This window comes from Eumetopias jubatus, unplaced genomic scaffold, assembly GCF_037043125.1.
Source record: "Eumetopias jubatus isolate StellerSeaLion01/CBP00866 unplaced genomic scaffold, mEumJub1_p1.0 scaffold_6, whole genome shotgun sequence".
Taxonomy (NCBI): domain Eukaryota; kingdom Metazoa; phylum Chordata; class Mammalia; order Carnivora; family Otariidae; genus Eumetopias; species Eumetopias jubatus.
Window position 1 is genome coordinate 63,101,892 of NW_028274812.1, and position 22,605 is coordinate 63,124,496.

The window sequence follows — 22,605 nt, forward strand, 5'->3', positions numbered from 1 at the left end:
TTAAGATACTTTCTCAGATTACAAAAATTAGGACCTTGATGTCTTTGGGGACATTATTTAGCCTACCACACCCCTAGATCTTAGTTGTCCTATGTGTTAAGTGTAGGAAGTTTGCTGCATGATCGATTATTCATGAGTATATGAGCCTCCTGTCTGTTCTGTTGGATTCTGAGTTGGAAGATGAAAAATTAATTAGTCACTCACATGCAAAGTAACACTATTAGTTGTACATCTTGGGCACCAACCAGAACCCTAATTTGGGGGGTGGAGGTGGGGGCTGGCAAGGGAGCAGGGGTGGAATGTTGTTATTCACATGAATCATATTTCACTTGTCATCTGGCTCAACCAACCAGTTAAAAACAAAGATGGCCTTGTAGCAGGAATTGGTACAGAAATGAGCTGGGTGAGTTCAGTTTCAGCATCTTGAGATTACAGAGTCACTCTTCAGATGAACAGCAACTGCTCCAGTCTTTAAAGGGCAGCAAACCAGTGAAAGGAAAGCCTGTGAGCAGTGAAGTGTGCAGAGAGGGTGAGACACAATTTCAAGAGCTTTTTGAGCATGAAATGTTTAACAGCCATATTATGACTTTATTGCTCAAGTTCAGTGAAAACAAATAATAACACATTTACCAAATGTAAAACCACCCAAAAGTCTGTACTTTTTTCTCTTTCACAGCTCTTTTAATATTACTATTACTTCATAGTCATATTTTAAAAGAGTAATCCTTGTTTTTGGTGAGATGCTCTTAGAATGTTAAGATATATAGAATTTGCTTCAGCATAACTGGGGAGGTGGGAAAATGAAAAGGTATATAGAAGAAATTAGATTGGCTATGAATTGATGATTACTGGTACAGGGTGATGGGTACAAAGTAGTTCATTATACTAAACTCAGCATATTTAAATATGTGTGAAATTTCCATGATCAAAAGTTATTTTTAAACAGGTTGCCACTCGTTTTTAACAGAGCCACAGGCTAAATAATAAGGTTCTCTCTTGTTTGCATCAGCATGTATGATTTCTTACAGAAAACACGGTCAAGGTCCTTATCAAAAGGTAGCTAGCTAGGTACATGAATTACTTTTTCAACAAAAGCAGAAACCTCCTCTATTAGTTTACTTGATGACACTGTGAGATTTGTAGACAGGACTGATATTTTTAGCTTTCTCTGGAAGCAGAAGTGCTGCTGTGTCTGGTGCCATGGGGTTGGGGACCTGTAAGTCAACATGATCGCATGGGTACATTCTGAGCTTCCATTTAGTCAAAAGCTCTAAAAGAGATTACCTACACCAAGAGTGGCATGAGAATATTAAAACAGATAACTACATTTCATGCTCCACCCTCTCAATCACAAATCCTACTGTCTAAGCTGCTGTTGTATTCATCCAGTGTAAGTGGAAGGTATATCTAACAGTGTTCTTCCACAGATCTCTGATTAAACAGTATCTCTAAGAAAAATGGACAAAAGGACCTTACCTTCCACATGGACAATGATAGCAGGATCTTACCTGGCTCCTCTCTTCCAAACCACCCTTTATGTAGATGTCAATCATTTTTTCTAAAACAGGCCTATGACTCTCTAAATTCAATTCAAGAGACCTTCACACATAGAGAAAAGAAAGACCAAACTCCATATTCCATCATTTAAAGACCTCTACCAGCTGGCCTGTGTTGACTTCAACAATATCTTTACCTTATTCTCTGTGCCTCTTTCTTCCTAATCACCCTCTCCTTTTTTTTTTTTTAATCCCTGATGGCATATGTTTCGATTCTTTGAACTGATTATGAATCTTGCCAGTTCCCTCACTTATAAGTTGAATGAGATCATTTGTATGTGTTTTTATCTTTGTATGGGTTGTGACTTCCTCCTTTTTTTTTAAATTATATGCATTTTTTTCAGGGGTACAGGTCTGTGATTCATCAATCTTACACAATTCACAGTGCTCACCATAGTACATACCCTCCCCAATGTCCATCACCCAGCCACCCCATCCCTCCCATGCCCCTCCACTCCAGCAACCCTCAGTTTGTGTCCTGAGATTAAGAGTCTCATGGCTTGTCTCCCTCTCTGGTTTCATCTTGTTTCATTTTTTCCTCCCTTCCCCTGTGATCCTCTGTCTTCTTTCTCAAATTCCTCATATCAGTGAGATCATATGATACTTGTCTTTCTCTGATTGACTTATTTCGCTTAGCATAATACCCTCTAGTTCCATCTATGTCATTGCAAATGGCAAGATTTCATTTTTTGATGGCTGCATAATATTCTGTTGTATATATATACCACATCTTCTTTATCCACTCATCAGTTGATAGACATCTAGGCTCTTTCCATAGTTTGGCTATTGTGGAGATTGCTGCTATAAACATTGTGGTGCATGTGCCCCTTCGGATCCCTACATTTGTATCTTTGGGGTAAATACCCAGTAGTGCAATTGCTGGGTCATAGGGGAGCTCTATTTTCAACTTTCTGAGGAACTCCATACTATTTTCCAGAGCGGTTGCACCAGCTTGCATTCCCACCAACAGTGTAGGAGGGTTCCCCTTTCTCTGCATCCTCGCCAACATCTGTTGTTTTCTGATTTGTTAATTTAAGCCATTCTGACAGGTGTGAGGTGGTGTCTCATTGAGGTTTTGATGTTGAGTGATGTTGAGCACTTTGATTTTCTCCTTTTACTGGCAAAATCTTTGTGTGACTGCATGTATGTTTCCCGCTACCCTCTTGTGTTTTTGTTTCTACTAAGTTCTTTCCGTTCATTGTCCCATGTGATAACACTACATTGCAGTACTGTCATTCCTGGTCACAAGGATTTGACTTTGACTTTATCCTTTAACAGTACTTTAACAGTGCTTTGGCATGTTGTCAGGTACTTGCCATACTGAGTGAGATGTGAGGGGAGGATGCAGTCTTTGAAGTCTCCTGGGTTTGTGTCTTCAAGGGTGGGAGGCATACCTTCCTTGGGCTCTGGGATTGCCTGGGTCCACTGCCACCCACTTCATGCTCAACCCTACTCTCAGGCTACCTGCTATGTTTTATTCATTTCTATTGCTGCATAGCTAGTAACCACAAACTTAGAGCCTTAAGACCATATCCATTTATTATCCCATAGTTCTGTAGGTCAGAAGACTAGGCAGGCTTGTCTGGGTTCTCTGCTTGGGGTCACTGGGCATCATAGAATTCTGCCTATCACAGCTGCCTCCCTGTCTGGGCTAACAGTGGCACATCCAACAGAAATGAGACTCAGTAAGGGGTTGTGTGCACTCAAGTTTAGGGGTAGGTATGGAATTCCTAGAGACAGAGGAAGGGAGAAGCTAGCAAAAAAGGAGACAATCAGGATATAAAGAGCACAAACTGACAATAAGAAAGTGCTCCCAAAAGTTTATGGGCAAGGATATTTCATATACCTTCTAGGGTATCCACCATTTTATAAACAACAGGCTAAATGCACCCTCTATGATACCTCTAACATGGGTAAAATACTAGACTATTGTAGTAATGTATTAATGAAATAAAGTATCTGAAAAAACTAATTACTATAAAGTGCTAACCAAACCTAAAGTTATTGCTATTAAAATATTTCATATTATATTAATATTTTCAATATATAAAAGAATAGCTAACAGTTCTTGTATGTTTATTATATGTCAGGTCCTGTGCCTTCACATTGCTTATGTCTCTCAGCAATCCTGTCAGGTGAATAGTATTGTTATTCCCATTTTACAGGTGAGGAAACTGATTAAAGGAAAAACTTACGGACTTACCTGGAAATCATGCAGTCAGGAAGATAGAACCAAGATTCAAATGCAGGGCTGTCTACTGCCAGTCATTCATAAGCATTATATTAATCTATGGATGTTAAAGAGTCAGAGAAAGTTACAATCAGAAAGAAAGGGCCAGACCTGAAGACAGACAGATGGGGAGAACAAACATGGCCCTACCTCTGGAGTTACTGAGTTGGGCTCACTAGCTAAGGTAAACTGCTCTGGTGACAATTTGCTTTTTACAGCTTTTAAGGAGAATGTCTGGAATTCTCTGTTTCATATTCTCTGTTTTCATAATCTTGGAAATAAAAATTAGTTCTTGAAGATTTGCTTGTTATTTATGACTTTGCACCTTTTTTTTTTCCTGGCCAAATTGTCAGGGGTAACTTCCGTAGCTGGGGCTAAGATGAATAATTATTGTACTGATTCAATTGCTACGGACAGAACAAAACGACCTCATTAGAATCAACCCCAAACCTAGCCATGAGGAAACATTCCATAGCTCCATAAAAAGCAAGATCATGGGGTTGTGGAGGGGTTGATACACTATGAAAGCAATCTGATGCAGGGAAAACTGGAGAGGAACAAGGAAACAGCAAGTGACAAATGGGGATGGAGAGCAAGGGGAAATGGTGGACTGGAAAATAAACACTATTGGAAATGTGGCTATCTGTTTGGGGGAAAAATATGGATCCTTATATCACAGCGTGATTTTAAATGTCACTCCGTACATAACTAGATCTGTCTTGTCCCTATTATATTTATTGTTTGATTTACCTATTTGTATCAATATCACACTGTAAGGTTTAAGAATTTTAAATGTCACTCTGTACATAACTAGATCTGTCTTGTCCCTATTATATTTATTGTTTGATTTACCTATTTGTATCAGTATCACACTGTAAGATATAAGAATGGGTTCTGCTATCTTATAGGGTAAGTCCTCCCTCACTGCTGTTTTTTAAAAATGTATTGGTTCCAAAGCAATCTTGAGAACAAAGCTGTTGGCATCATGCTCCCTGATTTCAAACTATATTACAAATCTATAGTAATTAAAATAGTGTGGTATTGGCATAAAAACAGACATGCTGATCAACAGAACAGAATGGAAAGCTCAGAAATAAACCTGTATTAGATACTTCCTCTTATATATATGTATTATGTACTATATATAATTACATATATTATATATTTTTTATACTTTTAAACTGTGAAACCCATTAATTACTATCATCTCAATTTGAAGATGAGGAGAGTAGCTTCAACCAGAGTGAGTGACTTTCACAAGGATCCACTTCTGGCAGAAGGTACGTGTCTAGGGCTTGGACTCCAGCTCAGAGGCTGTCTTTGAGTTTATTTGATATTTACTTGACATTTGTTTAGTACTTAGTATGTACCAGGCTCTGTTCAACATGATGAATACAGCAGTGAACAAAATAGACACAAATTTCTGTCCTCATAGAATTTATATTCTATTATATTGGCAGGATCCTGGGTTTATTTCATTAGTATCCTAAGATATTTAGTAATACATACCCATCATAACACTCCATTCAGAGAGATGCTTAATTCTGAGCAGCATCCTGATTATACTTTCCTTGGGGACCTGACTTCAACCATTAACAGAAGCCCAGGAGAATTCCGAGCCCAGACTTCCTGTTACTTTGCATATTTTGACAGGAAGAGCTGGAAGTCTGCATTTGTGATTTGGGTTTTATTTCCATGATGACTCCCAAGTGATGACAGCTAACTGTGCATTCCCAATGGGAGTACCTCCGCTTCTGTTCTGCTTTTTTGGGGACTTGAGCAGCACGAGGCCAGAACCAGGCAATAATGTAGCTGGCACAGGTTGGACACTCCTGAAACACTGGATCCAAATTCTACGTATATGTGCGAATTCAAAGAATCCTTTCATTCAGTAATCTCCACAGCCCCCTACACTTCCTGTAACTTCTGTCACACGTTACTTACACGCTGCTAGCTGAATGTCTAACATGCTACGGTGAGTATGGTAAAATTTCTATGAAAACGAATTTTTTACTTTCAAAATATTTTAACAGGCAGTGAGTAGAAAGTGCTACCAGAACTGTTGAAGCTCCTGGACATAATGAGCGAGAGGAAAATTTCTTGGCATCCACAGAACTATGAATATTTGGGCTATAAAGCACATCGATATAGGCACGCTTAAGTCTCAAAGATGGAAATCTTGGAGCAGCCTGCCACCTTCAGGATAACTTCCCAACTAACTCTACCAGAGAAAACTGGCTTTAGCCTCTATGAATTTCAAAGACCAATCCCAGTAAAAACACGTTTCATGATAATCAATGGTGGAAGCTATGTTCCTTGCAGTACTTTGGCTAGGATTAAGTGTTATATTTAATAATTACATCAGTTTTCTTTAAATAAAATTTCCCCTTTCTTTGATTCTTTTTAAAAAATTATTTTTATTCAATTATCTTTACATCAATTCTTTCTTTGCTTTTCACTGGTTAAAACCAACCAACCAACTTAATTTTCCTCAGGAGAGCTGAGAGCACTAAAAACAGATCTTACAGCCACAGTCTGTGGAAAATATGGTAACTTTGGAAACGCTGCTACTTCCTCGTGAGTCCTTTTTATGGATTAATGACATTTCTAAAGAATCATAAATAGAAGGAACAACACAGTAATCTGCTTAGAAATGGGGAGCCGGAGGAGGCAGAGAGAGAGAGAAAATGTGTGACACTGGTGTTTTTTTCTAATATCTTACTGGCTATTCCTTTCATTAAGTTACAGAGAAGTCTCCCTGACTTAAAAAGAATGAGAAAGGCAGGACGAATGAAAAATAGGCTAGGGAATGATGCAGTGACTCAGAACTTAATAGTATACAGAAATAACACAAATTGGTATCAAAAATAAACAGAAGAGAAAGGACAACAGGACTAAAACCGATACTGATGTAGGAAAGAACGTCAGGGTTCCGAGGGCCAAGAAAGAATTCTTGAGACGTCTTGGTGCCAAAAGGTGATTTTATGAACGCATGGGGGGGACAGGACCTGTGGGCAGAAAGAGCTGCTGCACCGGGGTCATGGCTAATTATGTACTTTCAGGTTGGGAGGGGGTTAGGGATCGCGTAAGTCTCTAAGGAATTTTGGAAGCAAGGTTTCCGGGACCTTGAGGAGGCTAGCTACTGTTGGGGAAAGGTCATTGATTACCGTCTAATAAAGCCTTAGTCACGAGACCCTTCAGATGTATATCGGTGGGCCATACGCTTGCGGGGCTGATTGCCAACATGCATCTTGGGGGGGTTTAGAAATAAAGTTTCCAAAGGAACTTTTATACCTTAAAAGTAGACGTACAGGATCCTGGGGGTGGGGGGAGGGGTTCGGGCTAGGATTGCCTTTTGCCCTTAGCAAAATATTAACAGGGAGGCAGTTGAGTCCCTAGAGGCATGTCACTCCGCCTGTTTCAAGGACTTGTCCGTGGGCTCTAGGGCGTAAGGAAATTTAATAATTTTTCTTCTGCCTTTGTTTCCCACATCAATACAATCAAGTCAAATTGCCTTAGGAGAGCAGAATGTAAAAGATCTAGGAAAAAGAGAACAAGGTAGTCCAGAAAGCCATCAGGCAAGGGCACAGGAACATAGAGGGCATTTAAATATAAAAGAGTGAGAACAGATACTCATCGCGAAAGAATGCACTTTCTTTTTTTGGAGATTTATTTCTTTAAGTCATCTCTGCACCCAACCTGAGGCTCGAACCCAAAACCTTGAAATCAAGAGACCCACGCTGCACCCTGGGAGCCAGCCAGCGCCCCCAAAGAACACTTTCATTATTTTCCTTTCAGGAAACAGGAAAGGGCGATTTTAGGACCTTCCCTTATCCTGGTGCACTTAGTTCCATTTTTATTGGCTTTTCTTTGGCTACATTGACCTATGAAAGGATTTCAAGGTCAGTTTCCTTACGACTTTGATTCTCTACTCAGCCGGCAACTTCAGGATCACGTGGAAAGCTTGAACCAACGGCGGTGCTCACTCCGGAGGAATTAAATCCCAAAATCTGCGGTGAACCCTAACCTGGCACTGTTTTAAAGCTTCCCGCCCGAGTGCGCGAGTCTGCAGGGGTGAGAACCACCGCGGGTCGGAGCCTAAGCCCCGCCTCCTCTCGCGGGAAGCAACCAAAATTGGGCGCAAACCTCGCGCCCACAAGGGAGGCGCTCCCTTTGACACACTCAGGGCGGAGACGCGGCGTGCGCCCTCCCGACCGCTAGGGGGCGAGCCGCGCGCATTTAGCGCACATTTTCCGGCGTGTAGCCGGGTCGACCCCACGGTGCGCATGCTCGATGCGTCCCGGAGGTCGCCAGCGCCGGTGTTTTCCCACGTGCAGGGTGAAGCAGAGGACGTCATGTTGTAAGGAGATGGGGGCCTCGGTGTCTCGCGCAATCAGGAATTTCAACCTAGAGAACCGGGCGGAACGGGAAATCAGCAAGATGAAGCCCTCTCCCGCTCCCAGGCACCCCTCCACCAAGAGCCTCCTGCGAGAGCAGATGAGCTGTAAGTGGTGCAAGGGCACGTCGGAACTCCGCGCGCGGGCTCCCGGGGCGGGCTGGACGCCGGGGGGTCTTGGTCCCGTGGCAGGGGTGACCAGGGTCGGCGGCAATGACCCGTCAGCCGAGCGCGGCGAGGTGGAGCCCCCAGGCCGTGACATTGAGAGAGTCCCAGTGCGCCTGCGGTGGAGTGACGGCTCAGCCCACTTGATAGTTCCGGAGACGGCGGCCGCTGCCCCAATTGTCCCGGCCCTTCGAGGCTCTTATCTTTACTGTCTACCACCGACTTGCTGCAGGGAATCCCAAAATGGAAGGCCTCATGTTCTTCGGAAGGTGCACTATGGGTGTCTTCACAGAACGATGGACGCCGAGCCCGACCTAGCATTTTGATTGACATGTACAATACTTCCCGTATTGTCCGAGTGATTGTTTATTAAACAAAAAATTAGAAGTGGCTGTCTTGCGTTGTGTTAGGATCTTAGTGGAAATTTTCTTTGGTTTTAATATCGTGACATTCTTTTTCTTTCCATAGGCCATCCAGAAATTAAGGGAGAAATTGCTAGAAAAGATGACAAACTGCTGTCGTTACTAAAAGATGTGTATGTTGATTCCAAAGATCCGGTGTCTTCTGTGCAGGTAGTGTGTGTTTTAATTCAGATAAGTAATTTAACTTTTTTGTGCTCCAGGAAAACGATTAAGAGAAGTGTGGTAGGTAGTAAAAGAGAGTGAGTGCTCTGCACGTTTAAAACTGTCAGTGTAGTTGTGACCAGATTACAGTGCATTGGCAAAACTTAAGCATAGTGGTGATATTATTTCACAATTTATAGGATTTGATAAAGTACTTCTAGTGGTTGTCATTTGAATCACCAAAGGAAGGCTTTAATACTATTTTCTTATCCTTCAGTGTTTTGTTCTAATCTGAGGGATTCCTTTAGTGTTGTGTTGTTGGTGTTTGTGTTTGTTTTTTAAAGATATATTCAGTTAGGAAATGTAAAAATTGGGAGATGACGGAATACACTGGGAATCAGAACCTATATGTAAATCTGTATATAAACACCACGCACAAGTGCTTTGTATATAGTTATGAACAAAGCAGACCTACTCTTTGCTCTCAGTGCTTAGAATATTGTGAGGGACACAGATTAAACAGATGAGCAACCATAAGTACATAATTACTGATACATCTGTGAAGGACAAGTAGAGGGACCTGTTTGTGATTGGATGGGGTGGCTTCTGAGAAAGTGACATCTAAGCCCCAGCCTGAAGGATGAGTCAGAGTTAACTAGATGAGTTTGTTGGGGCAGGCAGGTTCTAAGTAGGGGGAAGAGTTTGATTAAAGGAGAGAGAAGTGCCAATGACAACTCCCAGATTGCTTTCCATTCTAAAGTTCTCTGGTACTCTGTCTACATAGGCAATACTGTTTGCACAGATAGAGTTATTAATATAATTTTCATTAGATAAGTGAAATAAAGTTCATGTAAAATAAGGTTTGTGAGTTGTTGCGTATAATAGCAATTATAGGGTTCATTTATCACCAGATGTTCCCATAAAAAAGAAGTGTTGCTGTTCATGTTCTTTGTGTTGAGAATACTTCCATCAATAACAGGTGTTGAATAATACTTCCAACTGTTGTTTCTCATGCTATACTAAATCATGCATTCAAAAATTGGCCCTTGGGGAGTGAAAAAAATTTAACAGTTTTTACAAATATAGTTACATAGATACAATACATGGAGAGATACACAGTGGTATTAAAATTTTATGGGGGTTATTAGGAAAAGTCTGAAAAGACGCATGGGGGAACGACAATGAAAAAGTTGAAGTACCTGTTTATGTTTTGTCCCCTTTTCTCTTTTGGGTAGTTCCTAGTTTTCTTAATGATTTGTGATGTCTCTATAGACATTAGTGGTATCATGTCAAATAATTTGTTTTTGCGTGGCTTTTTAACTTAATGCTGTTCAGAATTCCGTCAAATATGTTGGCCTTTTTGTTCTTCATGGTATTGGAAGTCTGGACTCAACTCTAACATGAAAACGGTTTTCTGTATTTTCTTTCAGTACTTTTATGACTGTATATTTTATATTAAAGTCTTTATTTGGCAATAAATGTAGTGTTTGGTGTGTGGAGATCTTTTCTCCTAGATGGTCAGTTGTCTAAATACAATTTATTGAATAACCCAGTCTTTTCTCCACTCACTTAAAATGCTAATACATACAAGTCTGTTTATGGATTCATCAGTTCTAGTTATTTTTCTATTTTAACACTAGGATCATATTATATTAATTAATGGAGCTTTGTAATGTGTCTTGATATCTTTTTCCCCAAAAGTTTCATGGCTCTTGTCACACTTTTTTTTCCCCTGCAGATGAACTTGAGAATCACATTGTCAGGTTCTTTAATTAGTTAATTAAAAAGATTTATTTATTTGAGGGGCACCTGGTTGGCTCAGTCGTTAAGCATCTGCCTTCGGCTCAGGTCATGGTCCCGGGGTCCTGGGATCGAGCCCCGCATTGGGCTCCCTGCTCCGCGGGAAGCCCGCTTCTCCCTCTCCCACTCCCCCTGCTTGGGTTCCCTCTCTCGCTGTGTCTCTCTCTGTCAAATAAATAAAATCTTAAAAAAAAAAAATCTTTAAAAAAAGATAATTATTTGAGAGCACGCATGCGTGTGCTTAAGCGCAGGGTGGCGGGGGGTGCTGTGTGGGGGAGCTTGGGGGTGGCATTTCTCAATCAGACTCCCCCCTGAGTGCAGAGCTCTATGCAAGGCTCATCTCACAACCCTGAGATCCTGACCTGAGCCGAAATCAAAGAGTCAAATGCTTAACTGACTGAGCCACCCAGGCACCCCTCAAATTGTCCCGTTCTTTAATAAGTCTGGTTTGGATTCTGAGTGTAATTGGAATGTGTAGATTAATTTGAGAATTAGCATCTTTGTATTACTGAATCTTTGGGGGATAGAGGGAAAGCTGTTACTGTGGGATCTTTTTTCACCCTAAGTTTTTAAACTATTAATTGCCAGTGTGTCAAAAAGTGAGTGATTTTTGTATTGCAGCTACCCGCATTGCGAAGTTATTATTGGTTTTACAGTTGATTCTGTTATTTCTCTGAAGATACTATCATCAGCATAGAATTACAGTTTTCCTTTCTCATATTTATATTACTTTTATGTGTAGCGTTAGCATAGCAGTGAAAGCTGGTATTCTGCCCTCTTCCTTCACACAGGGTGCCTCTGCTGTTTCAGCATTAATTACAATAAAATGGTAAGGTTTCTGATTAAAAAATACCTCTATCACATTTGAGACTTTTATTTTTAATTTGCTAAGAGTCTTAATCAAAAGAGGATGTTGAATTTTATCAAGTTTTTCTGAGTGTCATAATTTCAGTATTTAATGTTCATCAGAAGGGAAATTTGAATTAAGGTAGATATGGAGTAGAAGGACTACCTGGGGATGTAAAGTTAAGAGAGGCTTTGAGTTTTGGAAAGTGAAGAAGTTGGGAAGAGTGTTTCAAATCAAAGTTAACAGTGTAAAGGTAGGAGTGTGTGATGCCTCTGAGAAGAGTTCATTACAGTCAGGGGAGAGCCTGACAATACGTTTGGGAGAAATGGGGTAGGATGGAGGTAATAGGGACCCAGTCAGGAAGGTCCGTATTTGTTGTGCTAAGGAATTTGCATTTTATCTTGAGGACAGTGGGAAGTCTTTGAAGAGTTTCACATCAGATTGGCTTCAGAATGGGCTGGGAGGGAACAAAATGCATTTCATTCAGTCACAGGACACCATCTGGGAGGCTTTTGTAGCCCTTCCCACAAGATTCATTGGCTTGGACTAGGGTGATGTCATGACGGGGAGAGAAGTGAATGTGGGTTTAAGAGGGACTTAGAAGTCACTATCAAGGGGCACCTTAACCTCAGTTGGTTAAGCGTCTGCCTTCGGCTCAGGTCATGATCCCAGGGTCCTGGGATCGGGTCCCTCATTGGGCTCCCTGCTCAGTGGGGAGCTTGCTTCTGCTTCTGCCTGCAGCTCCCCCTGCTTGTGCTTGCTCTCTTTCTGTGTCAAATAAATAAATAAAATCTAAAAAAAAAAAGAAGAAGAAGTAGTCATATCAACAGGATTTGGTCCTTGATTGTGAGGGAGAGGGAGATGTCAAGTATAACAGAGGCTTTAAGTTTTGGAATGGGATATGGAGGGAAGTGATACTGGTCACGGGAGATGGAGAATATGGGGATAGAATTGGATTTTCAGAGGAAAGGGTTAAGTTCAGTTTTATGTTGATTTTGAGGTGATTGTAGATTTAAAAAAATTTTTTTTTTATAGATTTTATTTATTTATTTGAGAGAGAGAATGAGATACAGAGAGAGCACGAGAGGGAAGAGGGTCAGAGGGAGAAGCAGACTCCCCGCTGAGCAGGGAGCCCGATGCGGGACTCGATCCCGGGACTCCAGGATCATGACCTGAGCCAAAGGCAGTCGCTTAACCAACTGAGCCACCCAGGCGCCCGAGGTGATTGTAGATTTAAAGAATTTTTTAAAATATTTTTTAAAGTTTTTTATTGAGAGAGAGAACGTGTATGCACATGCGTGTGCAGGGGGAGGGGGAGAGTGAGAGAGAATCCTCAAGCAGACGCCCTGCTGAGTGCAGAGCCCAGTGTGTGGGGCTGGATCTCACAACCCTGAGATCCCAGCCTGAGCCGAAATCAAGGGTTGGATGCTCAACCAACTGAGCCACCCAGGTGCCCCATTGAGGTGCTTGTAGAGATTATCCAAGTAAAGATGCCCATTAGACTTTTGGGAATTTAGATCTGTAAGTAAGAAGAAAGGTCTAGGTTTGAGATCACTTTTGGAAGTTATTAACATATAGGTAGTAATGAAGCCCAAGGGGTATGTGGGATTACTTCAGTAGAATGTAAACAGTAAAAAGAGGGCCTGGGCCAGAATTTGGAGCACGCTGACCTTCAGGGGGCAGCTGAAGGAAAACAAGTCTACAAGAAGAAAGAAGGAACCACTGGTGAGACAGATGGAAACCTAGGAGGAGGAGTGTCATGGAAACCAAAGGGAGAGATGATTATGGGTGTGTTGGAGTGGTCAGCAGCATCAGATGCTCTCGTGAGTCATATAAAGCCTAAAAATTGTCCTCTGCATTGAGATCTAATCCTGGATTGGAGATCACAGATATCAATTATCTTGAAGGCTCAACTAAGAAGGAAACTGGCCATAAAAGAAGTGTTGGTTCAGGTTTGGTGGGCATTTTTTTTTTTTTTAAGATTTTATTTATTTATTTGACCTAGACACAGTGAGAGAGGGAACACAAGCAGGGGGAGTGGGAGAGGGAGAAGCAGGCTTCCCGCTGAGCAGGGAGCCCAATGCAGGGCTGGATCCCAGGACCCTGGGATCATGACCTGAGCCGAAGGCAGACGCTTAACGATTGAGCCACCCAGGTGCCCCTTGGTGGGCATTTTTAAAAGGTAGTGACTTACGGCATTTTTATATTTTGACCAAATAGCAGCAGTAGGCAGGGTGCAATTGAAAGAAAAAGGAAAAAGGAATGATTGTCATGGCCAAGTAATGAACAACACACAGAGCACAATGCAGGGATTGCACTTGGTTGGGACAGACAGATGGAAAGATAGGTATGCACATGTTGTTTTGGGTCTGTTGGGTATTGGAAGCACAAGTTTATTTTCTCTCAAGGCAGGATCTCTAGCAATATTTGAATTCATTTAAGGTGTTTGGAGGCATTGAATATGAAATACAAAACTAGGAAATGGAGATTTTCGAGTAAGATCTCAGGGCATCAGAATTCTGCCCTTGTAAAGCAGTTTTAATCTAATCCATTCATTTTTGTTTTTTTTTTTAAGATTTTATTTATTTATTTGATAGAGAGAGGGAGAGCACAAGCAGATGGAGTGGCAGGGAGAGGGAGAAGCAGGCTCCCCACTGAGGAAGGAGCCCAACGTGGGGCTCGATCCCAGGACTCTGGGATCATGACCTGAGCCGAAGGCAGCCGCTTAACTGACTGAGCCACCCAGGCGCCCCTTTGTTGTTCTTTAATATACATGAAATAATGTGGTGAGTGGATGGTATACATTCAGTTGTTATTTTCTAGAACGACCTAAATTTCTTAATGGTGATTGAGCTATAGTTATGTAATGGCAGGGGGGCAAAAGTACCATCAAACTATGTGTCATTGTAATGAGAAAATGTAGTTTGGAGAAGCACGTGTAGTATTTATTTGAAGTAGTGGGGATTTGAGAAGCGTGGAAGGAGATGTCAAATCTTTTCTCTCTCTTGTCTTGAAAGACTTGTTTTTGTTTTTGATACTAGGTAAAAGATGGTGGAACACGTCAAGAGCCAAAGGAGTTCAGATTGGCAAAAGGCGGTGACTTTAACATGATAAGTATCAAGAACATTCCCAAAGGCAAAATATCCATTGTAGAGGCATTGACACTTCTCAATAATCATAAACTTTATCCGGAAACGTGGACTGCTGAGAAAATAGCAGAAGAGTACTATCTAGAACAGAAAGATGTAAAATCCCTTCTCAAGTATTTTGTTACTTTTGAAGTCAGAATCTTGCCTCCTGAAGACAAGAAAGCGATACCATCAAAATGAAGAAAATTTTGAAATTACTTTTCCTATATGTAGTCCCCGTTCCCATGCCCTGTTTAGTTTCTCGTTTTCAGCATGTTAAATTATACAAATTAATGAATGTTTAAAGCTCCCTTCTTGGGAGAGCGTACTATTTATTGGGCTTTGCTGAGTTTTCAGGATTGCTGATCGAATGAATTTTGTTTCTTGTGCAGTTTAATTTGGTTTAGGTATATGTTCGTATGTAATATCAGCAGGCCTAATCAGCATATATATAAATTTATGATAAAAAACTTAAAGTGTAATTTTAGGCAAATCATATCATCAGCTTTTAGACTGGTCATATGGCCTCTTGGGAAATGTCCTGAATCTTTCATTTAACATTGAAAGTTTCGCTGTCCAATTTAGGTGGTTAATTTATTCTTCCTATGGAATTGTGAAAGTAAGAGTTTTCCTAACTCTTAGGACTGTGATCTTTTCTTGTTAAGGAAAGGGAGACTTGACAGCGAGGTAGGATAACAGTATTTCCCAAATGAAAGCAGGCAGGAAAGTGGATACAAAATCAATAGAAAGTACATTTTATTATTACAGGGAATAAGAGCGAGGACTTCTCTTGTTTTGAACTGTTTTATTTAAGTATGGAATAACTTCTTAAAATTATAAAAAGGAATTGGTATTTACATAATTTTAGCAATCTCTGTTTTGACAACAGATCCAAAAGCTTTCAGAGAGGCAGGTAGTTGTGGGACAGTCACTTCTCTGGATTTAATATAGAAATATAAGAAAATTGTAAAGGGTTAAATCACAGAACCATGGTACAGGAAATTTAGTGACGAATTATATATATGTTTTCTAATTTAAATGCTGGTTGAAAGAGAGGAGAAAATTGCAAGAAGTTTAAAATTTGAACATTGGAAGGGACCTGGGAAATTACTGCTTCATCCATTGGACCAACTTAAAAGAGTACAGTGTGTACCAGTGCTAGGGTCTTGAGTGAGATCATCGAAGTTTAGCTGTGTCGTATTACCACCTGTGGGATCTTGGGTAGATTGTGTAACCTCTTTGAGACTGAATTTCCTCTATGAAATGAGTATAATGCTGCCTTATTTAAATCTAATGGTTACTGTGAGGATAAATGATAATAAAGGACTGAAAGAATATGACTTATTTTTTGCAGTTAAGAACAGAGGGCTGGGGAAGTTTCATGACTTGTTTAGGATTATTATCTCGTTTATGACATAGCTGGGCCCAGAATCTAGGTTTTCTGATTCCTCGTGGCATGTTTTTTTTTGCTGTGCCAAAAAGAAGCTTATTTCAGAAGAGCAGAAAGTGCAAGTTGTAGGAACATTGGAGAATGTGGTAAGAAAAATTCCAGGTTATCTGTGTCTTTCTAAAGGAAGGCAGACATTTGCTACTTCCCAGAGATTCCCTTGGAAATGGTCTGGAAGATGCTGAGGAATTCAGCATGATGATGGAATGAAGCATTTGCAATGCTGAGAAGGGAAAAATGGACTGAGATGGGAATTTTTAAACACGTTTTCAGCAGCAGTTTCTCTATGTGAATAAACTGTATCTTGTTTATTGTGGCTCAAAACAGTTCTTTTAAGAAAACAACTGTATAAAATTGCATTTTAAAACTCTGGTAAATTAGTCATCAAAACTGCTTTCCTTTATCAAATAAAGGTCAGTACTTGAATTACTAAGACTGCTATTTCTGAGCCATCTTCCCTATTCAAATCTATACTGTGGTTAGGCTTCTGTAAATCTGGCTGTTATATGGTGTCACATGATCAAATAAAGTACTTCCCAAATCTTCTATTGGTCTCTCACTGCTCTTTATTGTATGGAGAGCGTTTGGGTAGTAGTGATGTCACAGAAAGCATGGAGTTTAGATTCAGAAAACCTGGGTGTAGATCTCAGCATTGCCATTAGCCATGTGATCTCGGAAGTGAAATGGGTAATAATTGAGAACATCTTAAAAGCAATGACTAGGGCGCCTGGGTGGCTCAGTTGGTTAAGTGACTGCCTTCGGCTCAGGTCATGATCCCCGAGTGCCGGGATCAAGGCCCGCACTAAGCTCCCTGTGCAGCGGGGAATCTGCTCCCTCTGACCCTCTCCCCTCTCCTGCTCTCTCTCTCTCTCTCAAATAAATAAAATAGGAAGAGAAGTACTATAAACCATATTTTACAGGGGAAATTGAAGCACAAAGATCTAAACTTCAAAGATTACCTAGTAAGTGTTGGAACCCGGATTTAAACCTTAATAGGTTATTTTCAAAACCCTGTGCTCCTAAATGCTCTACTGTGTTACCCCTCTGGGATTGTAAGAATTAAGTGATGGAGCTCAAGGTGCGGGACTACTCAGTGCCCACTGTATATGAGAATCATTGAACAACATGTCTGGGCCCTCTCTGCTGTGACAGACTGGTTTAATAAGATGCCTTTGTTGATGGGCTCTAGGTCAGGGATGTTTTTAAAAAATATTTAATGACTAGTGTGGCAGCAGACTGTTCAGTGTGAGCTGACCATCTGTGCAGATTGAATAGCCACAGTGTCTGGACATAAGGTTATTGTGAAGAAAAGGAAGGAGCAGGAGATAGGGTGGCTTTGAAGGAGAGAAGCTCTCCAGAGCATGAAGAAGGGAAGAGGAAAGAATTCCTGGAGATGAAAAGATTTGGCATTAGAAAGGTTAGGAGAGGAGGAAGGTTAATTATTGGGTGGGCAGGAGGACTGAGGTCCAGAGAGCCTATAAAAGCTGCCCAAGTGGGTAGATGTGGCAAAGTTCTACGATAAACAGGGTTTCCCTATCATTTATTCCCAAACTGGGACACTTGAAAGTGAAAAGGGCATCAGTTGCATTAGGACAATAGGGGTGATAGCATAAACTGGAATGTCTTAGATAAACTAGGAGGTGTGGTCATCCTAACCACAAAAGGCACTAACCGGAGGTCTTGAAGGACATCTCGCCATTAACCACTCAGGAATGGCCCCTCTCATGGACATCCCCTCCATATCTACTCCATGCCCTTAAACACCCATAATCCCAAGAAAAAGAGGGTGGGGCCCTGGACAATTAGTGGTGGTGTGATTAGGAAGCTTCTGTACCCATAACTGCAGGTATTGAACTGAAGCAGCTTTAAGCACCCTGAACTGGGGCCGTGCTCTAAGATAGTTTGTCGGGGGCAAGTTGAAAATCTGTAAGAAATGGGGCACATATAAAGGATTAAAGGAGCTTTATGCATCTTAAATAGCCATCACTCATTGCTTGATAGCTGCTCTATCTTGCTTGTCCTGACAAAGACCAATCCATTAAACACTTTGAGAGAAGGAATATCTGTTTATCTGGATACTCCATTTCTTCTGCTTTAGGAGTAATAGGACTGAGTTACTTGTTAGGAGAAAAGATGAAATATCAGAAGCACTTAGATCTAAATCCCCGTATAAAAACGAAAGCTTTACATTCAGAGCACGTGGGTCACTAATTCCGTGGTCTTTCTTTGCCATTGTTGGTGCTCCAACAGGAGAACTGTGTCTCAGGAACACAGGTGAGTACAGTTGTAGAAGACTAGCTCACAGTTAGAGGAAAAGAATCCTGAGCCAACAGGAGGTTCTGTAAGTTTTTACTGTGTTGGTGTAAAGTATATAGTAGGTAAATTGCTTCCTTTTTGCTTCCTGTGGGGAAAAGAGCAACAAATGGGTGTTATAAAGATGAATTAATTTGGGAACAGGAATTTAGTCAAAATGGGATAAGCCAGGACTTGGGAGTTGAGTAGTAATGCCTGACATGAAAGGAAATAGATCACAGTGCACAGTCTCAATGAGCAGGAAAATTTCTCAGTTGTGCGAGGGAATATAACCTTTGGAAGAGTTCATCTAATTTTGAAAGAGGAAAACCACGACAGTGCTACCTGACTGACCATATAGTCTGCTTATGGGTCCAAAGCGAGTAAGCTAATAAGAGGATGTAGGTGAAGTGAAGGATTGTTTACTGATAGCCAGACCTGGGAAGAGAGGGGGCCACCGAGGAAAAAAAAAACAATGTTTTATGGATTTCTAAAATAAGCCTCAGGCCTTTCTCTTATTTCAGAAAGAAGTATTGATTAAATTTAATACATGTATGTTTGGTAGTAAAAATTCCGTTTAGAGATAATGATTTTGAGCAATTTTTCTATTTTAGTATAGTTTGAAACACCTAGGTGAAATATCATAGCCAAATTTTTCTTTAAATGTCTTCCTGCATTTTGAGGTAAGCATAATACAAATCGTGCAATAATTTAACTGAACTATGTAATGATTATTTTATTTTAGAATTATCTATAACTTCCTTTCATTTTTCAGTAATGATCATTACATAGTGGTGTATTTTTGTATAACATTTTCTTTTATTTTTTTTCAATAGGTATTATGATTTCACATATAGGTGATGAGTATGTAAACAGATGCTGCTTTTTAATTACCCAAATAAAAAACAATACAAATGGGCTCCTATTTATTATTAAGATTAGTGTAGAGAAACTCTTGCATAGAACATTCAACTCTTGTTAACTCTATTCATTGTTCCTTAGGTTGTTACCCATTCATTATTCAGTCATTTCTGTATTAGCCTTCCTGCTGGTGCTGGTCTGCAACTGATGCTATTGGTTCAGAGAAGGAGCTTAGAAATGGAAAAACCACTTAAAATTTGAAAGAAAGAAGTGAGGGGAAGGGAGGGAGGGAGATAGGGGAAGGAAAAGGGAGAGAGGCAGAGATAGATTATTTTTTGCTTTATAAATATCCCAGAAATACCACAACATCACTAAAGTAAAATGAGTACCTTTTCTCCTCTTCGGTTATTTTTTTTATTACATCCTTTGCCTTTATTGCTGGCCCTGGTACTTCAGGAGGACTGGCAAAAGGTAAGATAAAAGACTTTTTGAAGGTCTAGATTTAAGAGATTTTAAAGCCTCAAAACAACATCCTTAATGAGGCCTTTAAATATTTAGGTTGCCACGTTCTATTTTTTTAAGAGACCCACTTTTAGGTAGGTCAAATGTGTGACCCACTTCTGAATGTAGATATAAGATTAATAGCACGTGTTTTTTTTTTTAAACATTCTCTACTTTCTCAGGTAACTTATTAAGCAAAAAGAAGACACTTAAACTTCGTTTAATAGTTTTTTAAAAGTGGCCTTTCAGGTCATTTCCTCAAATCAATAATATTGCTAATTATTCAGTTATTTATTCATTCACCACAAATATTTATTGATCTATCTATGATGTGCCAGGTACTATTCTAGAAGCTTGGGATGCAGCTGGGAAGATAAAGTCTCACGGAGCTTACAGTTTCACAGTGTTGGCTGCTATTTCAGTTATCTGTTGCTATTGCACAGCAAACCATCTCAAAACCTAGCAGTTTAAGACAATTCGTTACTATGTCTCATAGTTTTGCAGATTGTTGGAGCTTAGCTAGGCCGTTCTCCCTTGGGATCTCATGCAGTGGTGGCTGGGGCTGGTGTCATCTGAAGGCTAAACTGGGCTGGGTATCCAAGATGGCCACTCCTATGGCAGGCAGCCTATGAAAGTTCAATTAAGAATGGATTAGAACATCCATAGGCAAGCGCTCCATGTGGCCTGGGCTTCCTGTAGCTCTGCAAGTGGCGGGGTTCCAAAAGCAAACCTAGCAGGACAAAGAAAGCAGAATCGTCAGAGCATCACTCCTTATTCTCCTTGTCAGAGCAGTCAAAGAGCCTGCCGCGATTCAAGGGTAGAGGACATACATAGTCCACGCTTCTCTATGGGAAAAGTGTCAAAGAATTTCTTGCCATCTTTGCCCTTCCTGATATCATGCACTGCGCAGTGCATCATATCAGGAAGGGCTTGCTGCCAATCTGTCTCATTTTGATGGTGTTAACTTTGATAGCTAGGTGAAGGTGGCATCTGTCATTTTCTCTGTAAAATGACTGTTTCTTCCCTTTTAATTAATAAGATACTGACTAGGAAGGGGAATGAGAGGTACTAGAAGCATTCTCTGTCTTGAACTGGGTGGACAATGCATTAGTATATACATATGTACAAATACATCAAGATGTGCATTTCAAATTAAAGTATTTTACATATTTTAGTTTATTATGCTTAATATCTCAATAAAAAAATTAAAAATCAAAGTTGCAATCTTCATTTTCCTCTCTTGCCCAGTTGTACTTTGCTTGGCTGGTTTGGCAGTGATTCCGCTAGCCTCTCAATTACAAAGACTGAACAACTCAGATACCTCAGTCTGTTCTCTAACTCACCCCCCACCCCACCCCCTTCAGCTTTCGGCCTCAGTCATGACTCTATAATTTGTTTTCCAACTGGCATCCAGACTGATTTTTTCTTTAAAAATGCAAATGAGAAACAGTTGCTCCCCTGCTTTAAATTCATCCCATCAGCCCTAGGATAAAATGCAAATTTATTAAATTATAAGGCTCTCCAGGTCTGCTTAATCTCTCCAAACTCATCTCTCACAACTTTCTCTGTGTGAACTCCAGCCTTTCCAATGAAGTTTCCTACTGATGTATATATTTACCTATGACCCAAAGTGCAAAATAACACCTCAGTGGTTTATTGAACGGTAATTTAGTTCAGTTCTGTTGAATGACTATTCCTGAGTATTAATTGAGTGCGATCGCTGAGCTGGGTACAGAGGTAAGAGTCCTGGTAAGGAATCAACACAGCCCTTGCTTCTTGTTCAGATAAGAGTACCAGTTACCCCACTACAGGGCAGAATTTTAATAAGTGCCCTTAGAAGGATAAACAATGCAATGGGAGTTCAAAGGAGGGAGAGATGAGAACCTTCTGGAGCAGGGTTTATTTGCCTTAATTAATGCCATTGTCCTAAGGAGAAGGAAGCTGCCATTTACGGGGGCGGGGGGTGGGGTGGGGAGGAAATCATATAAAAGTAATTAGTGCATCAAAGAATGAAGTTTCCAGAGAGCCCAGTCCCTCTGGCTCTAAGGTGTGTTTGGTGACTGCAGGCAGGTTTCCCATTCCCTGTGAACACACTTCTACTTTTCTTGAGAGGCTATTGAAAGCACTTGCCTTTTGTGTGGCTTTGATTTTCTTATGCTGGTAGATACTGTTTCTATTTTTAATTTCTCCTTGCAGAGCACGGCTGTGGCTGGTGCGGTATAGGCTGAGACTCTCACTGTGACACTCACTACGGGGGCTTTTGTGCGGGACCAAACATGCTATCCAGAGATGTTTGCGGAGAAGGTGTGACCTCTAGCAAAGTCCCAGATCTTCCTACTTCATTAGCTACCTAATGGCCCTTTTTTTACCTATTTATATTTATCTACATCAGAGTCCTTTGATTACATAGCTGCTATAGAAGAGCCGATTATACTGGTTTGTTAGGACTCTGCCATAACAGAGTACCACAGACCTGGTAGCCTAAAGGACAGAAATTTTCTCACAGTTCTGGAGTCTAGAAGTCTGAGATCCAAGTGTGAGCAGGGTTGTTTCTTCTGGGCCTCTCTCCTTAGCTTAAAGATAGCCGCCTTTTCCCTGTGTCTTCACAAGGTCTTTCCTCTATACCTGTCTGTGTCCCAATCTCCTCCTTTTATAAGAACACCAGCATATTGGATGGGGGCCCACCCTAATCTCCCTTAACCTTAATTGCCTCTTTGAAGGCCCTTTCTCCAAATACGGTCACATTCTGAGGTGCTTTGGGGTAGGACTTAGACACATCAATTTTGAGGGAACACAATTCAACCCGTAACACTGACCTA

At 40.7% G+C, this 22,605-nt stretch overlaps 1 protein-coding gene across 1 annotated transcript; it reads left to right on the forward strand.

Annotated features, from left to right (window-relative positions):
• The first annotated feature begins 8,093 nt into the window (after positions 1–8,093).
• Positions 8,094–16,678, forward strand: NDUFAF4 (NADH:ubiquinone oxidoreductase complex assembly factor 4). Its single transcript, XM_028104280.2, has 3 exons — positions 8,094–8,290; positions 8,816–8,919; positions 14,599–16,678. Exons 1-3 carry the CDS (start codon positions 8,155–8,157, stop codon positions 14,884–14,886), a joined length of 528 nt encoding a protein of 175 aa, XP_027960081.2. The 5' UTR covers positions 8,094–8,154; the 3' UTR covers positions 14,887–16,678.
• The last annotated feature ends 5,927 nt before the right edge of the window (positions 16,679–22,605 follow it).

What these genes read in the sequence shown, in the direction of transcription:
- NDUFAF4 (XM_028104280.2), top strand. Translation starts at nt 8,155, where the DNA reads ATGGGGGCCTCGGTGTCTCGCGCAATCAGGAATTTCAACCTAGAGAAC. An exon ending in CCTGCGAGAGCAGATGAGCT is followed by an intron (nt 8,291 to 8,815) that starts GTAAGTGGTGCA and finishes TTCTTTCCATAG; the next exon opens with GCCATCCAGAAATTAAGGGA. An exon ending in ATCCGGTGTCTTCTGTGCAG is followed by an intron (nt 8,920 to 14,598) that starts GTAGTGTGTGTT and finishes TTTTGATACTAG; the next exon opens with GTAAAAGATGGTGGAACACG.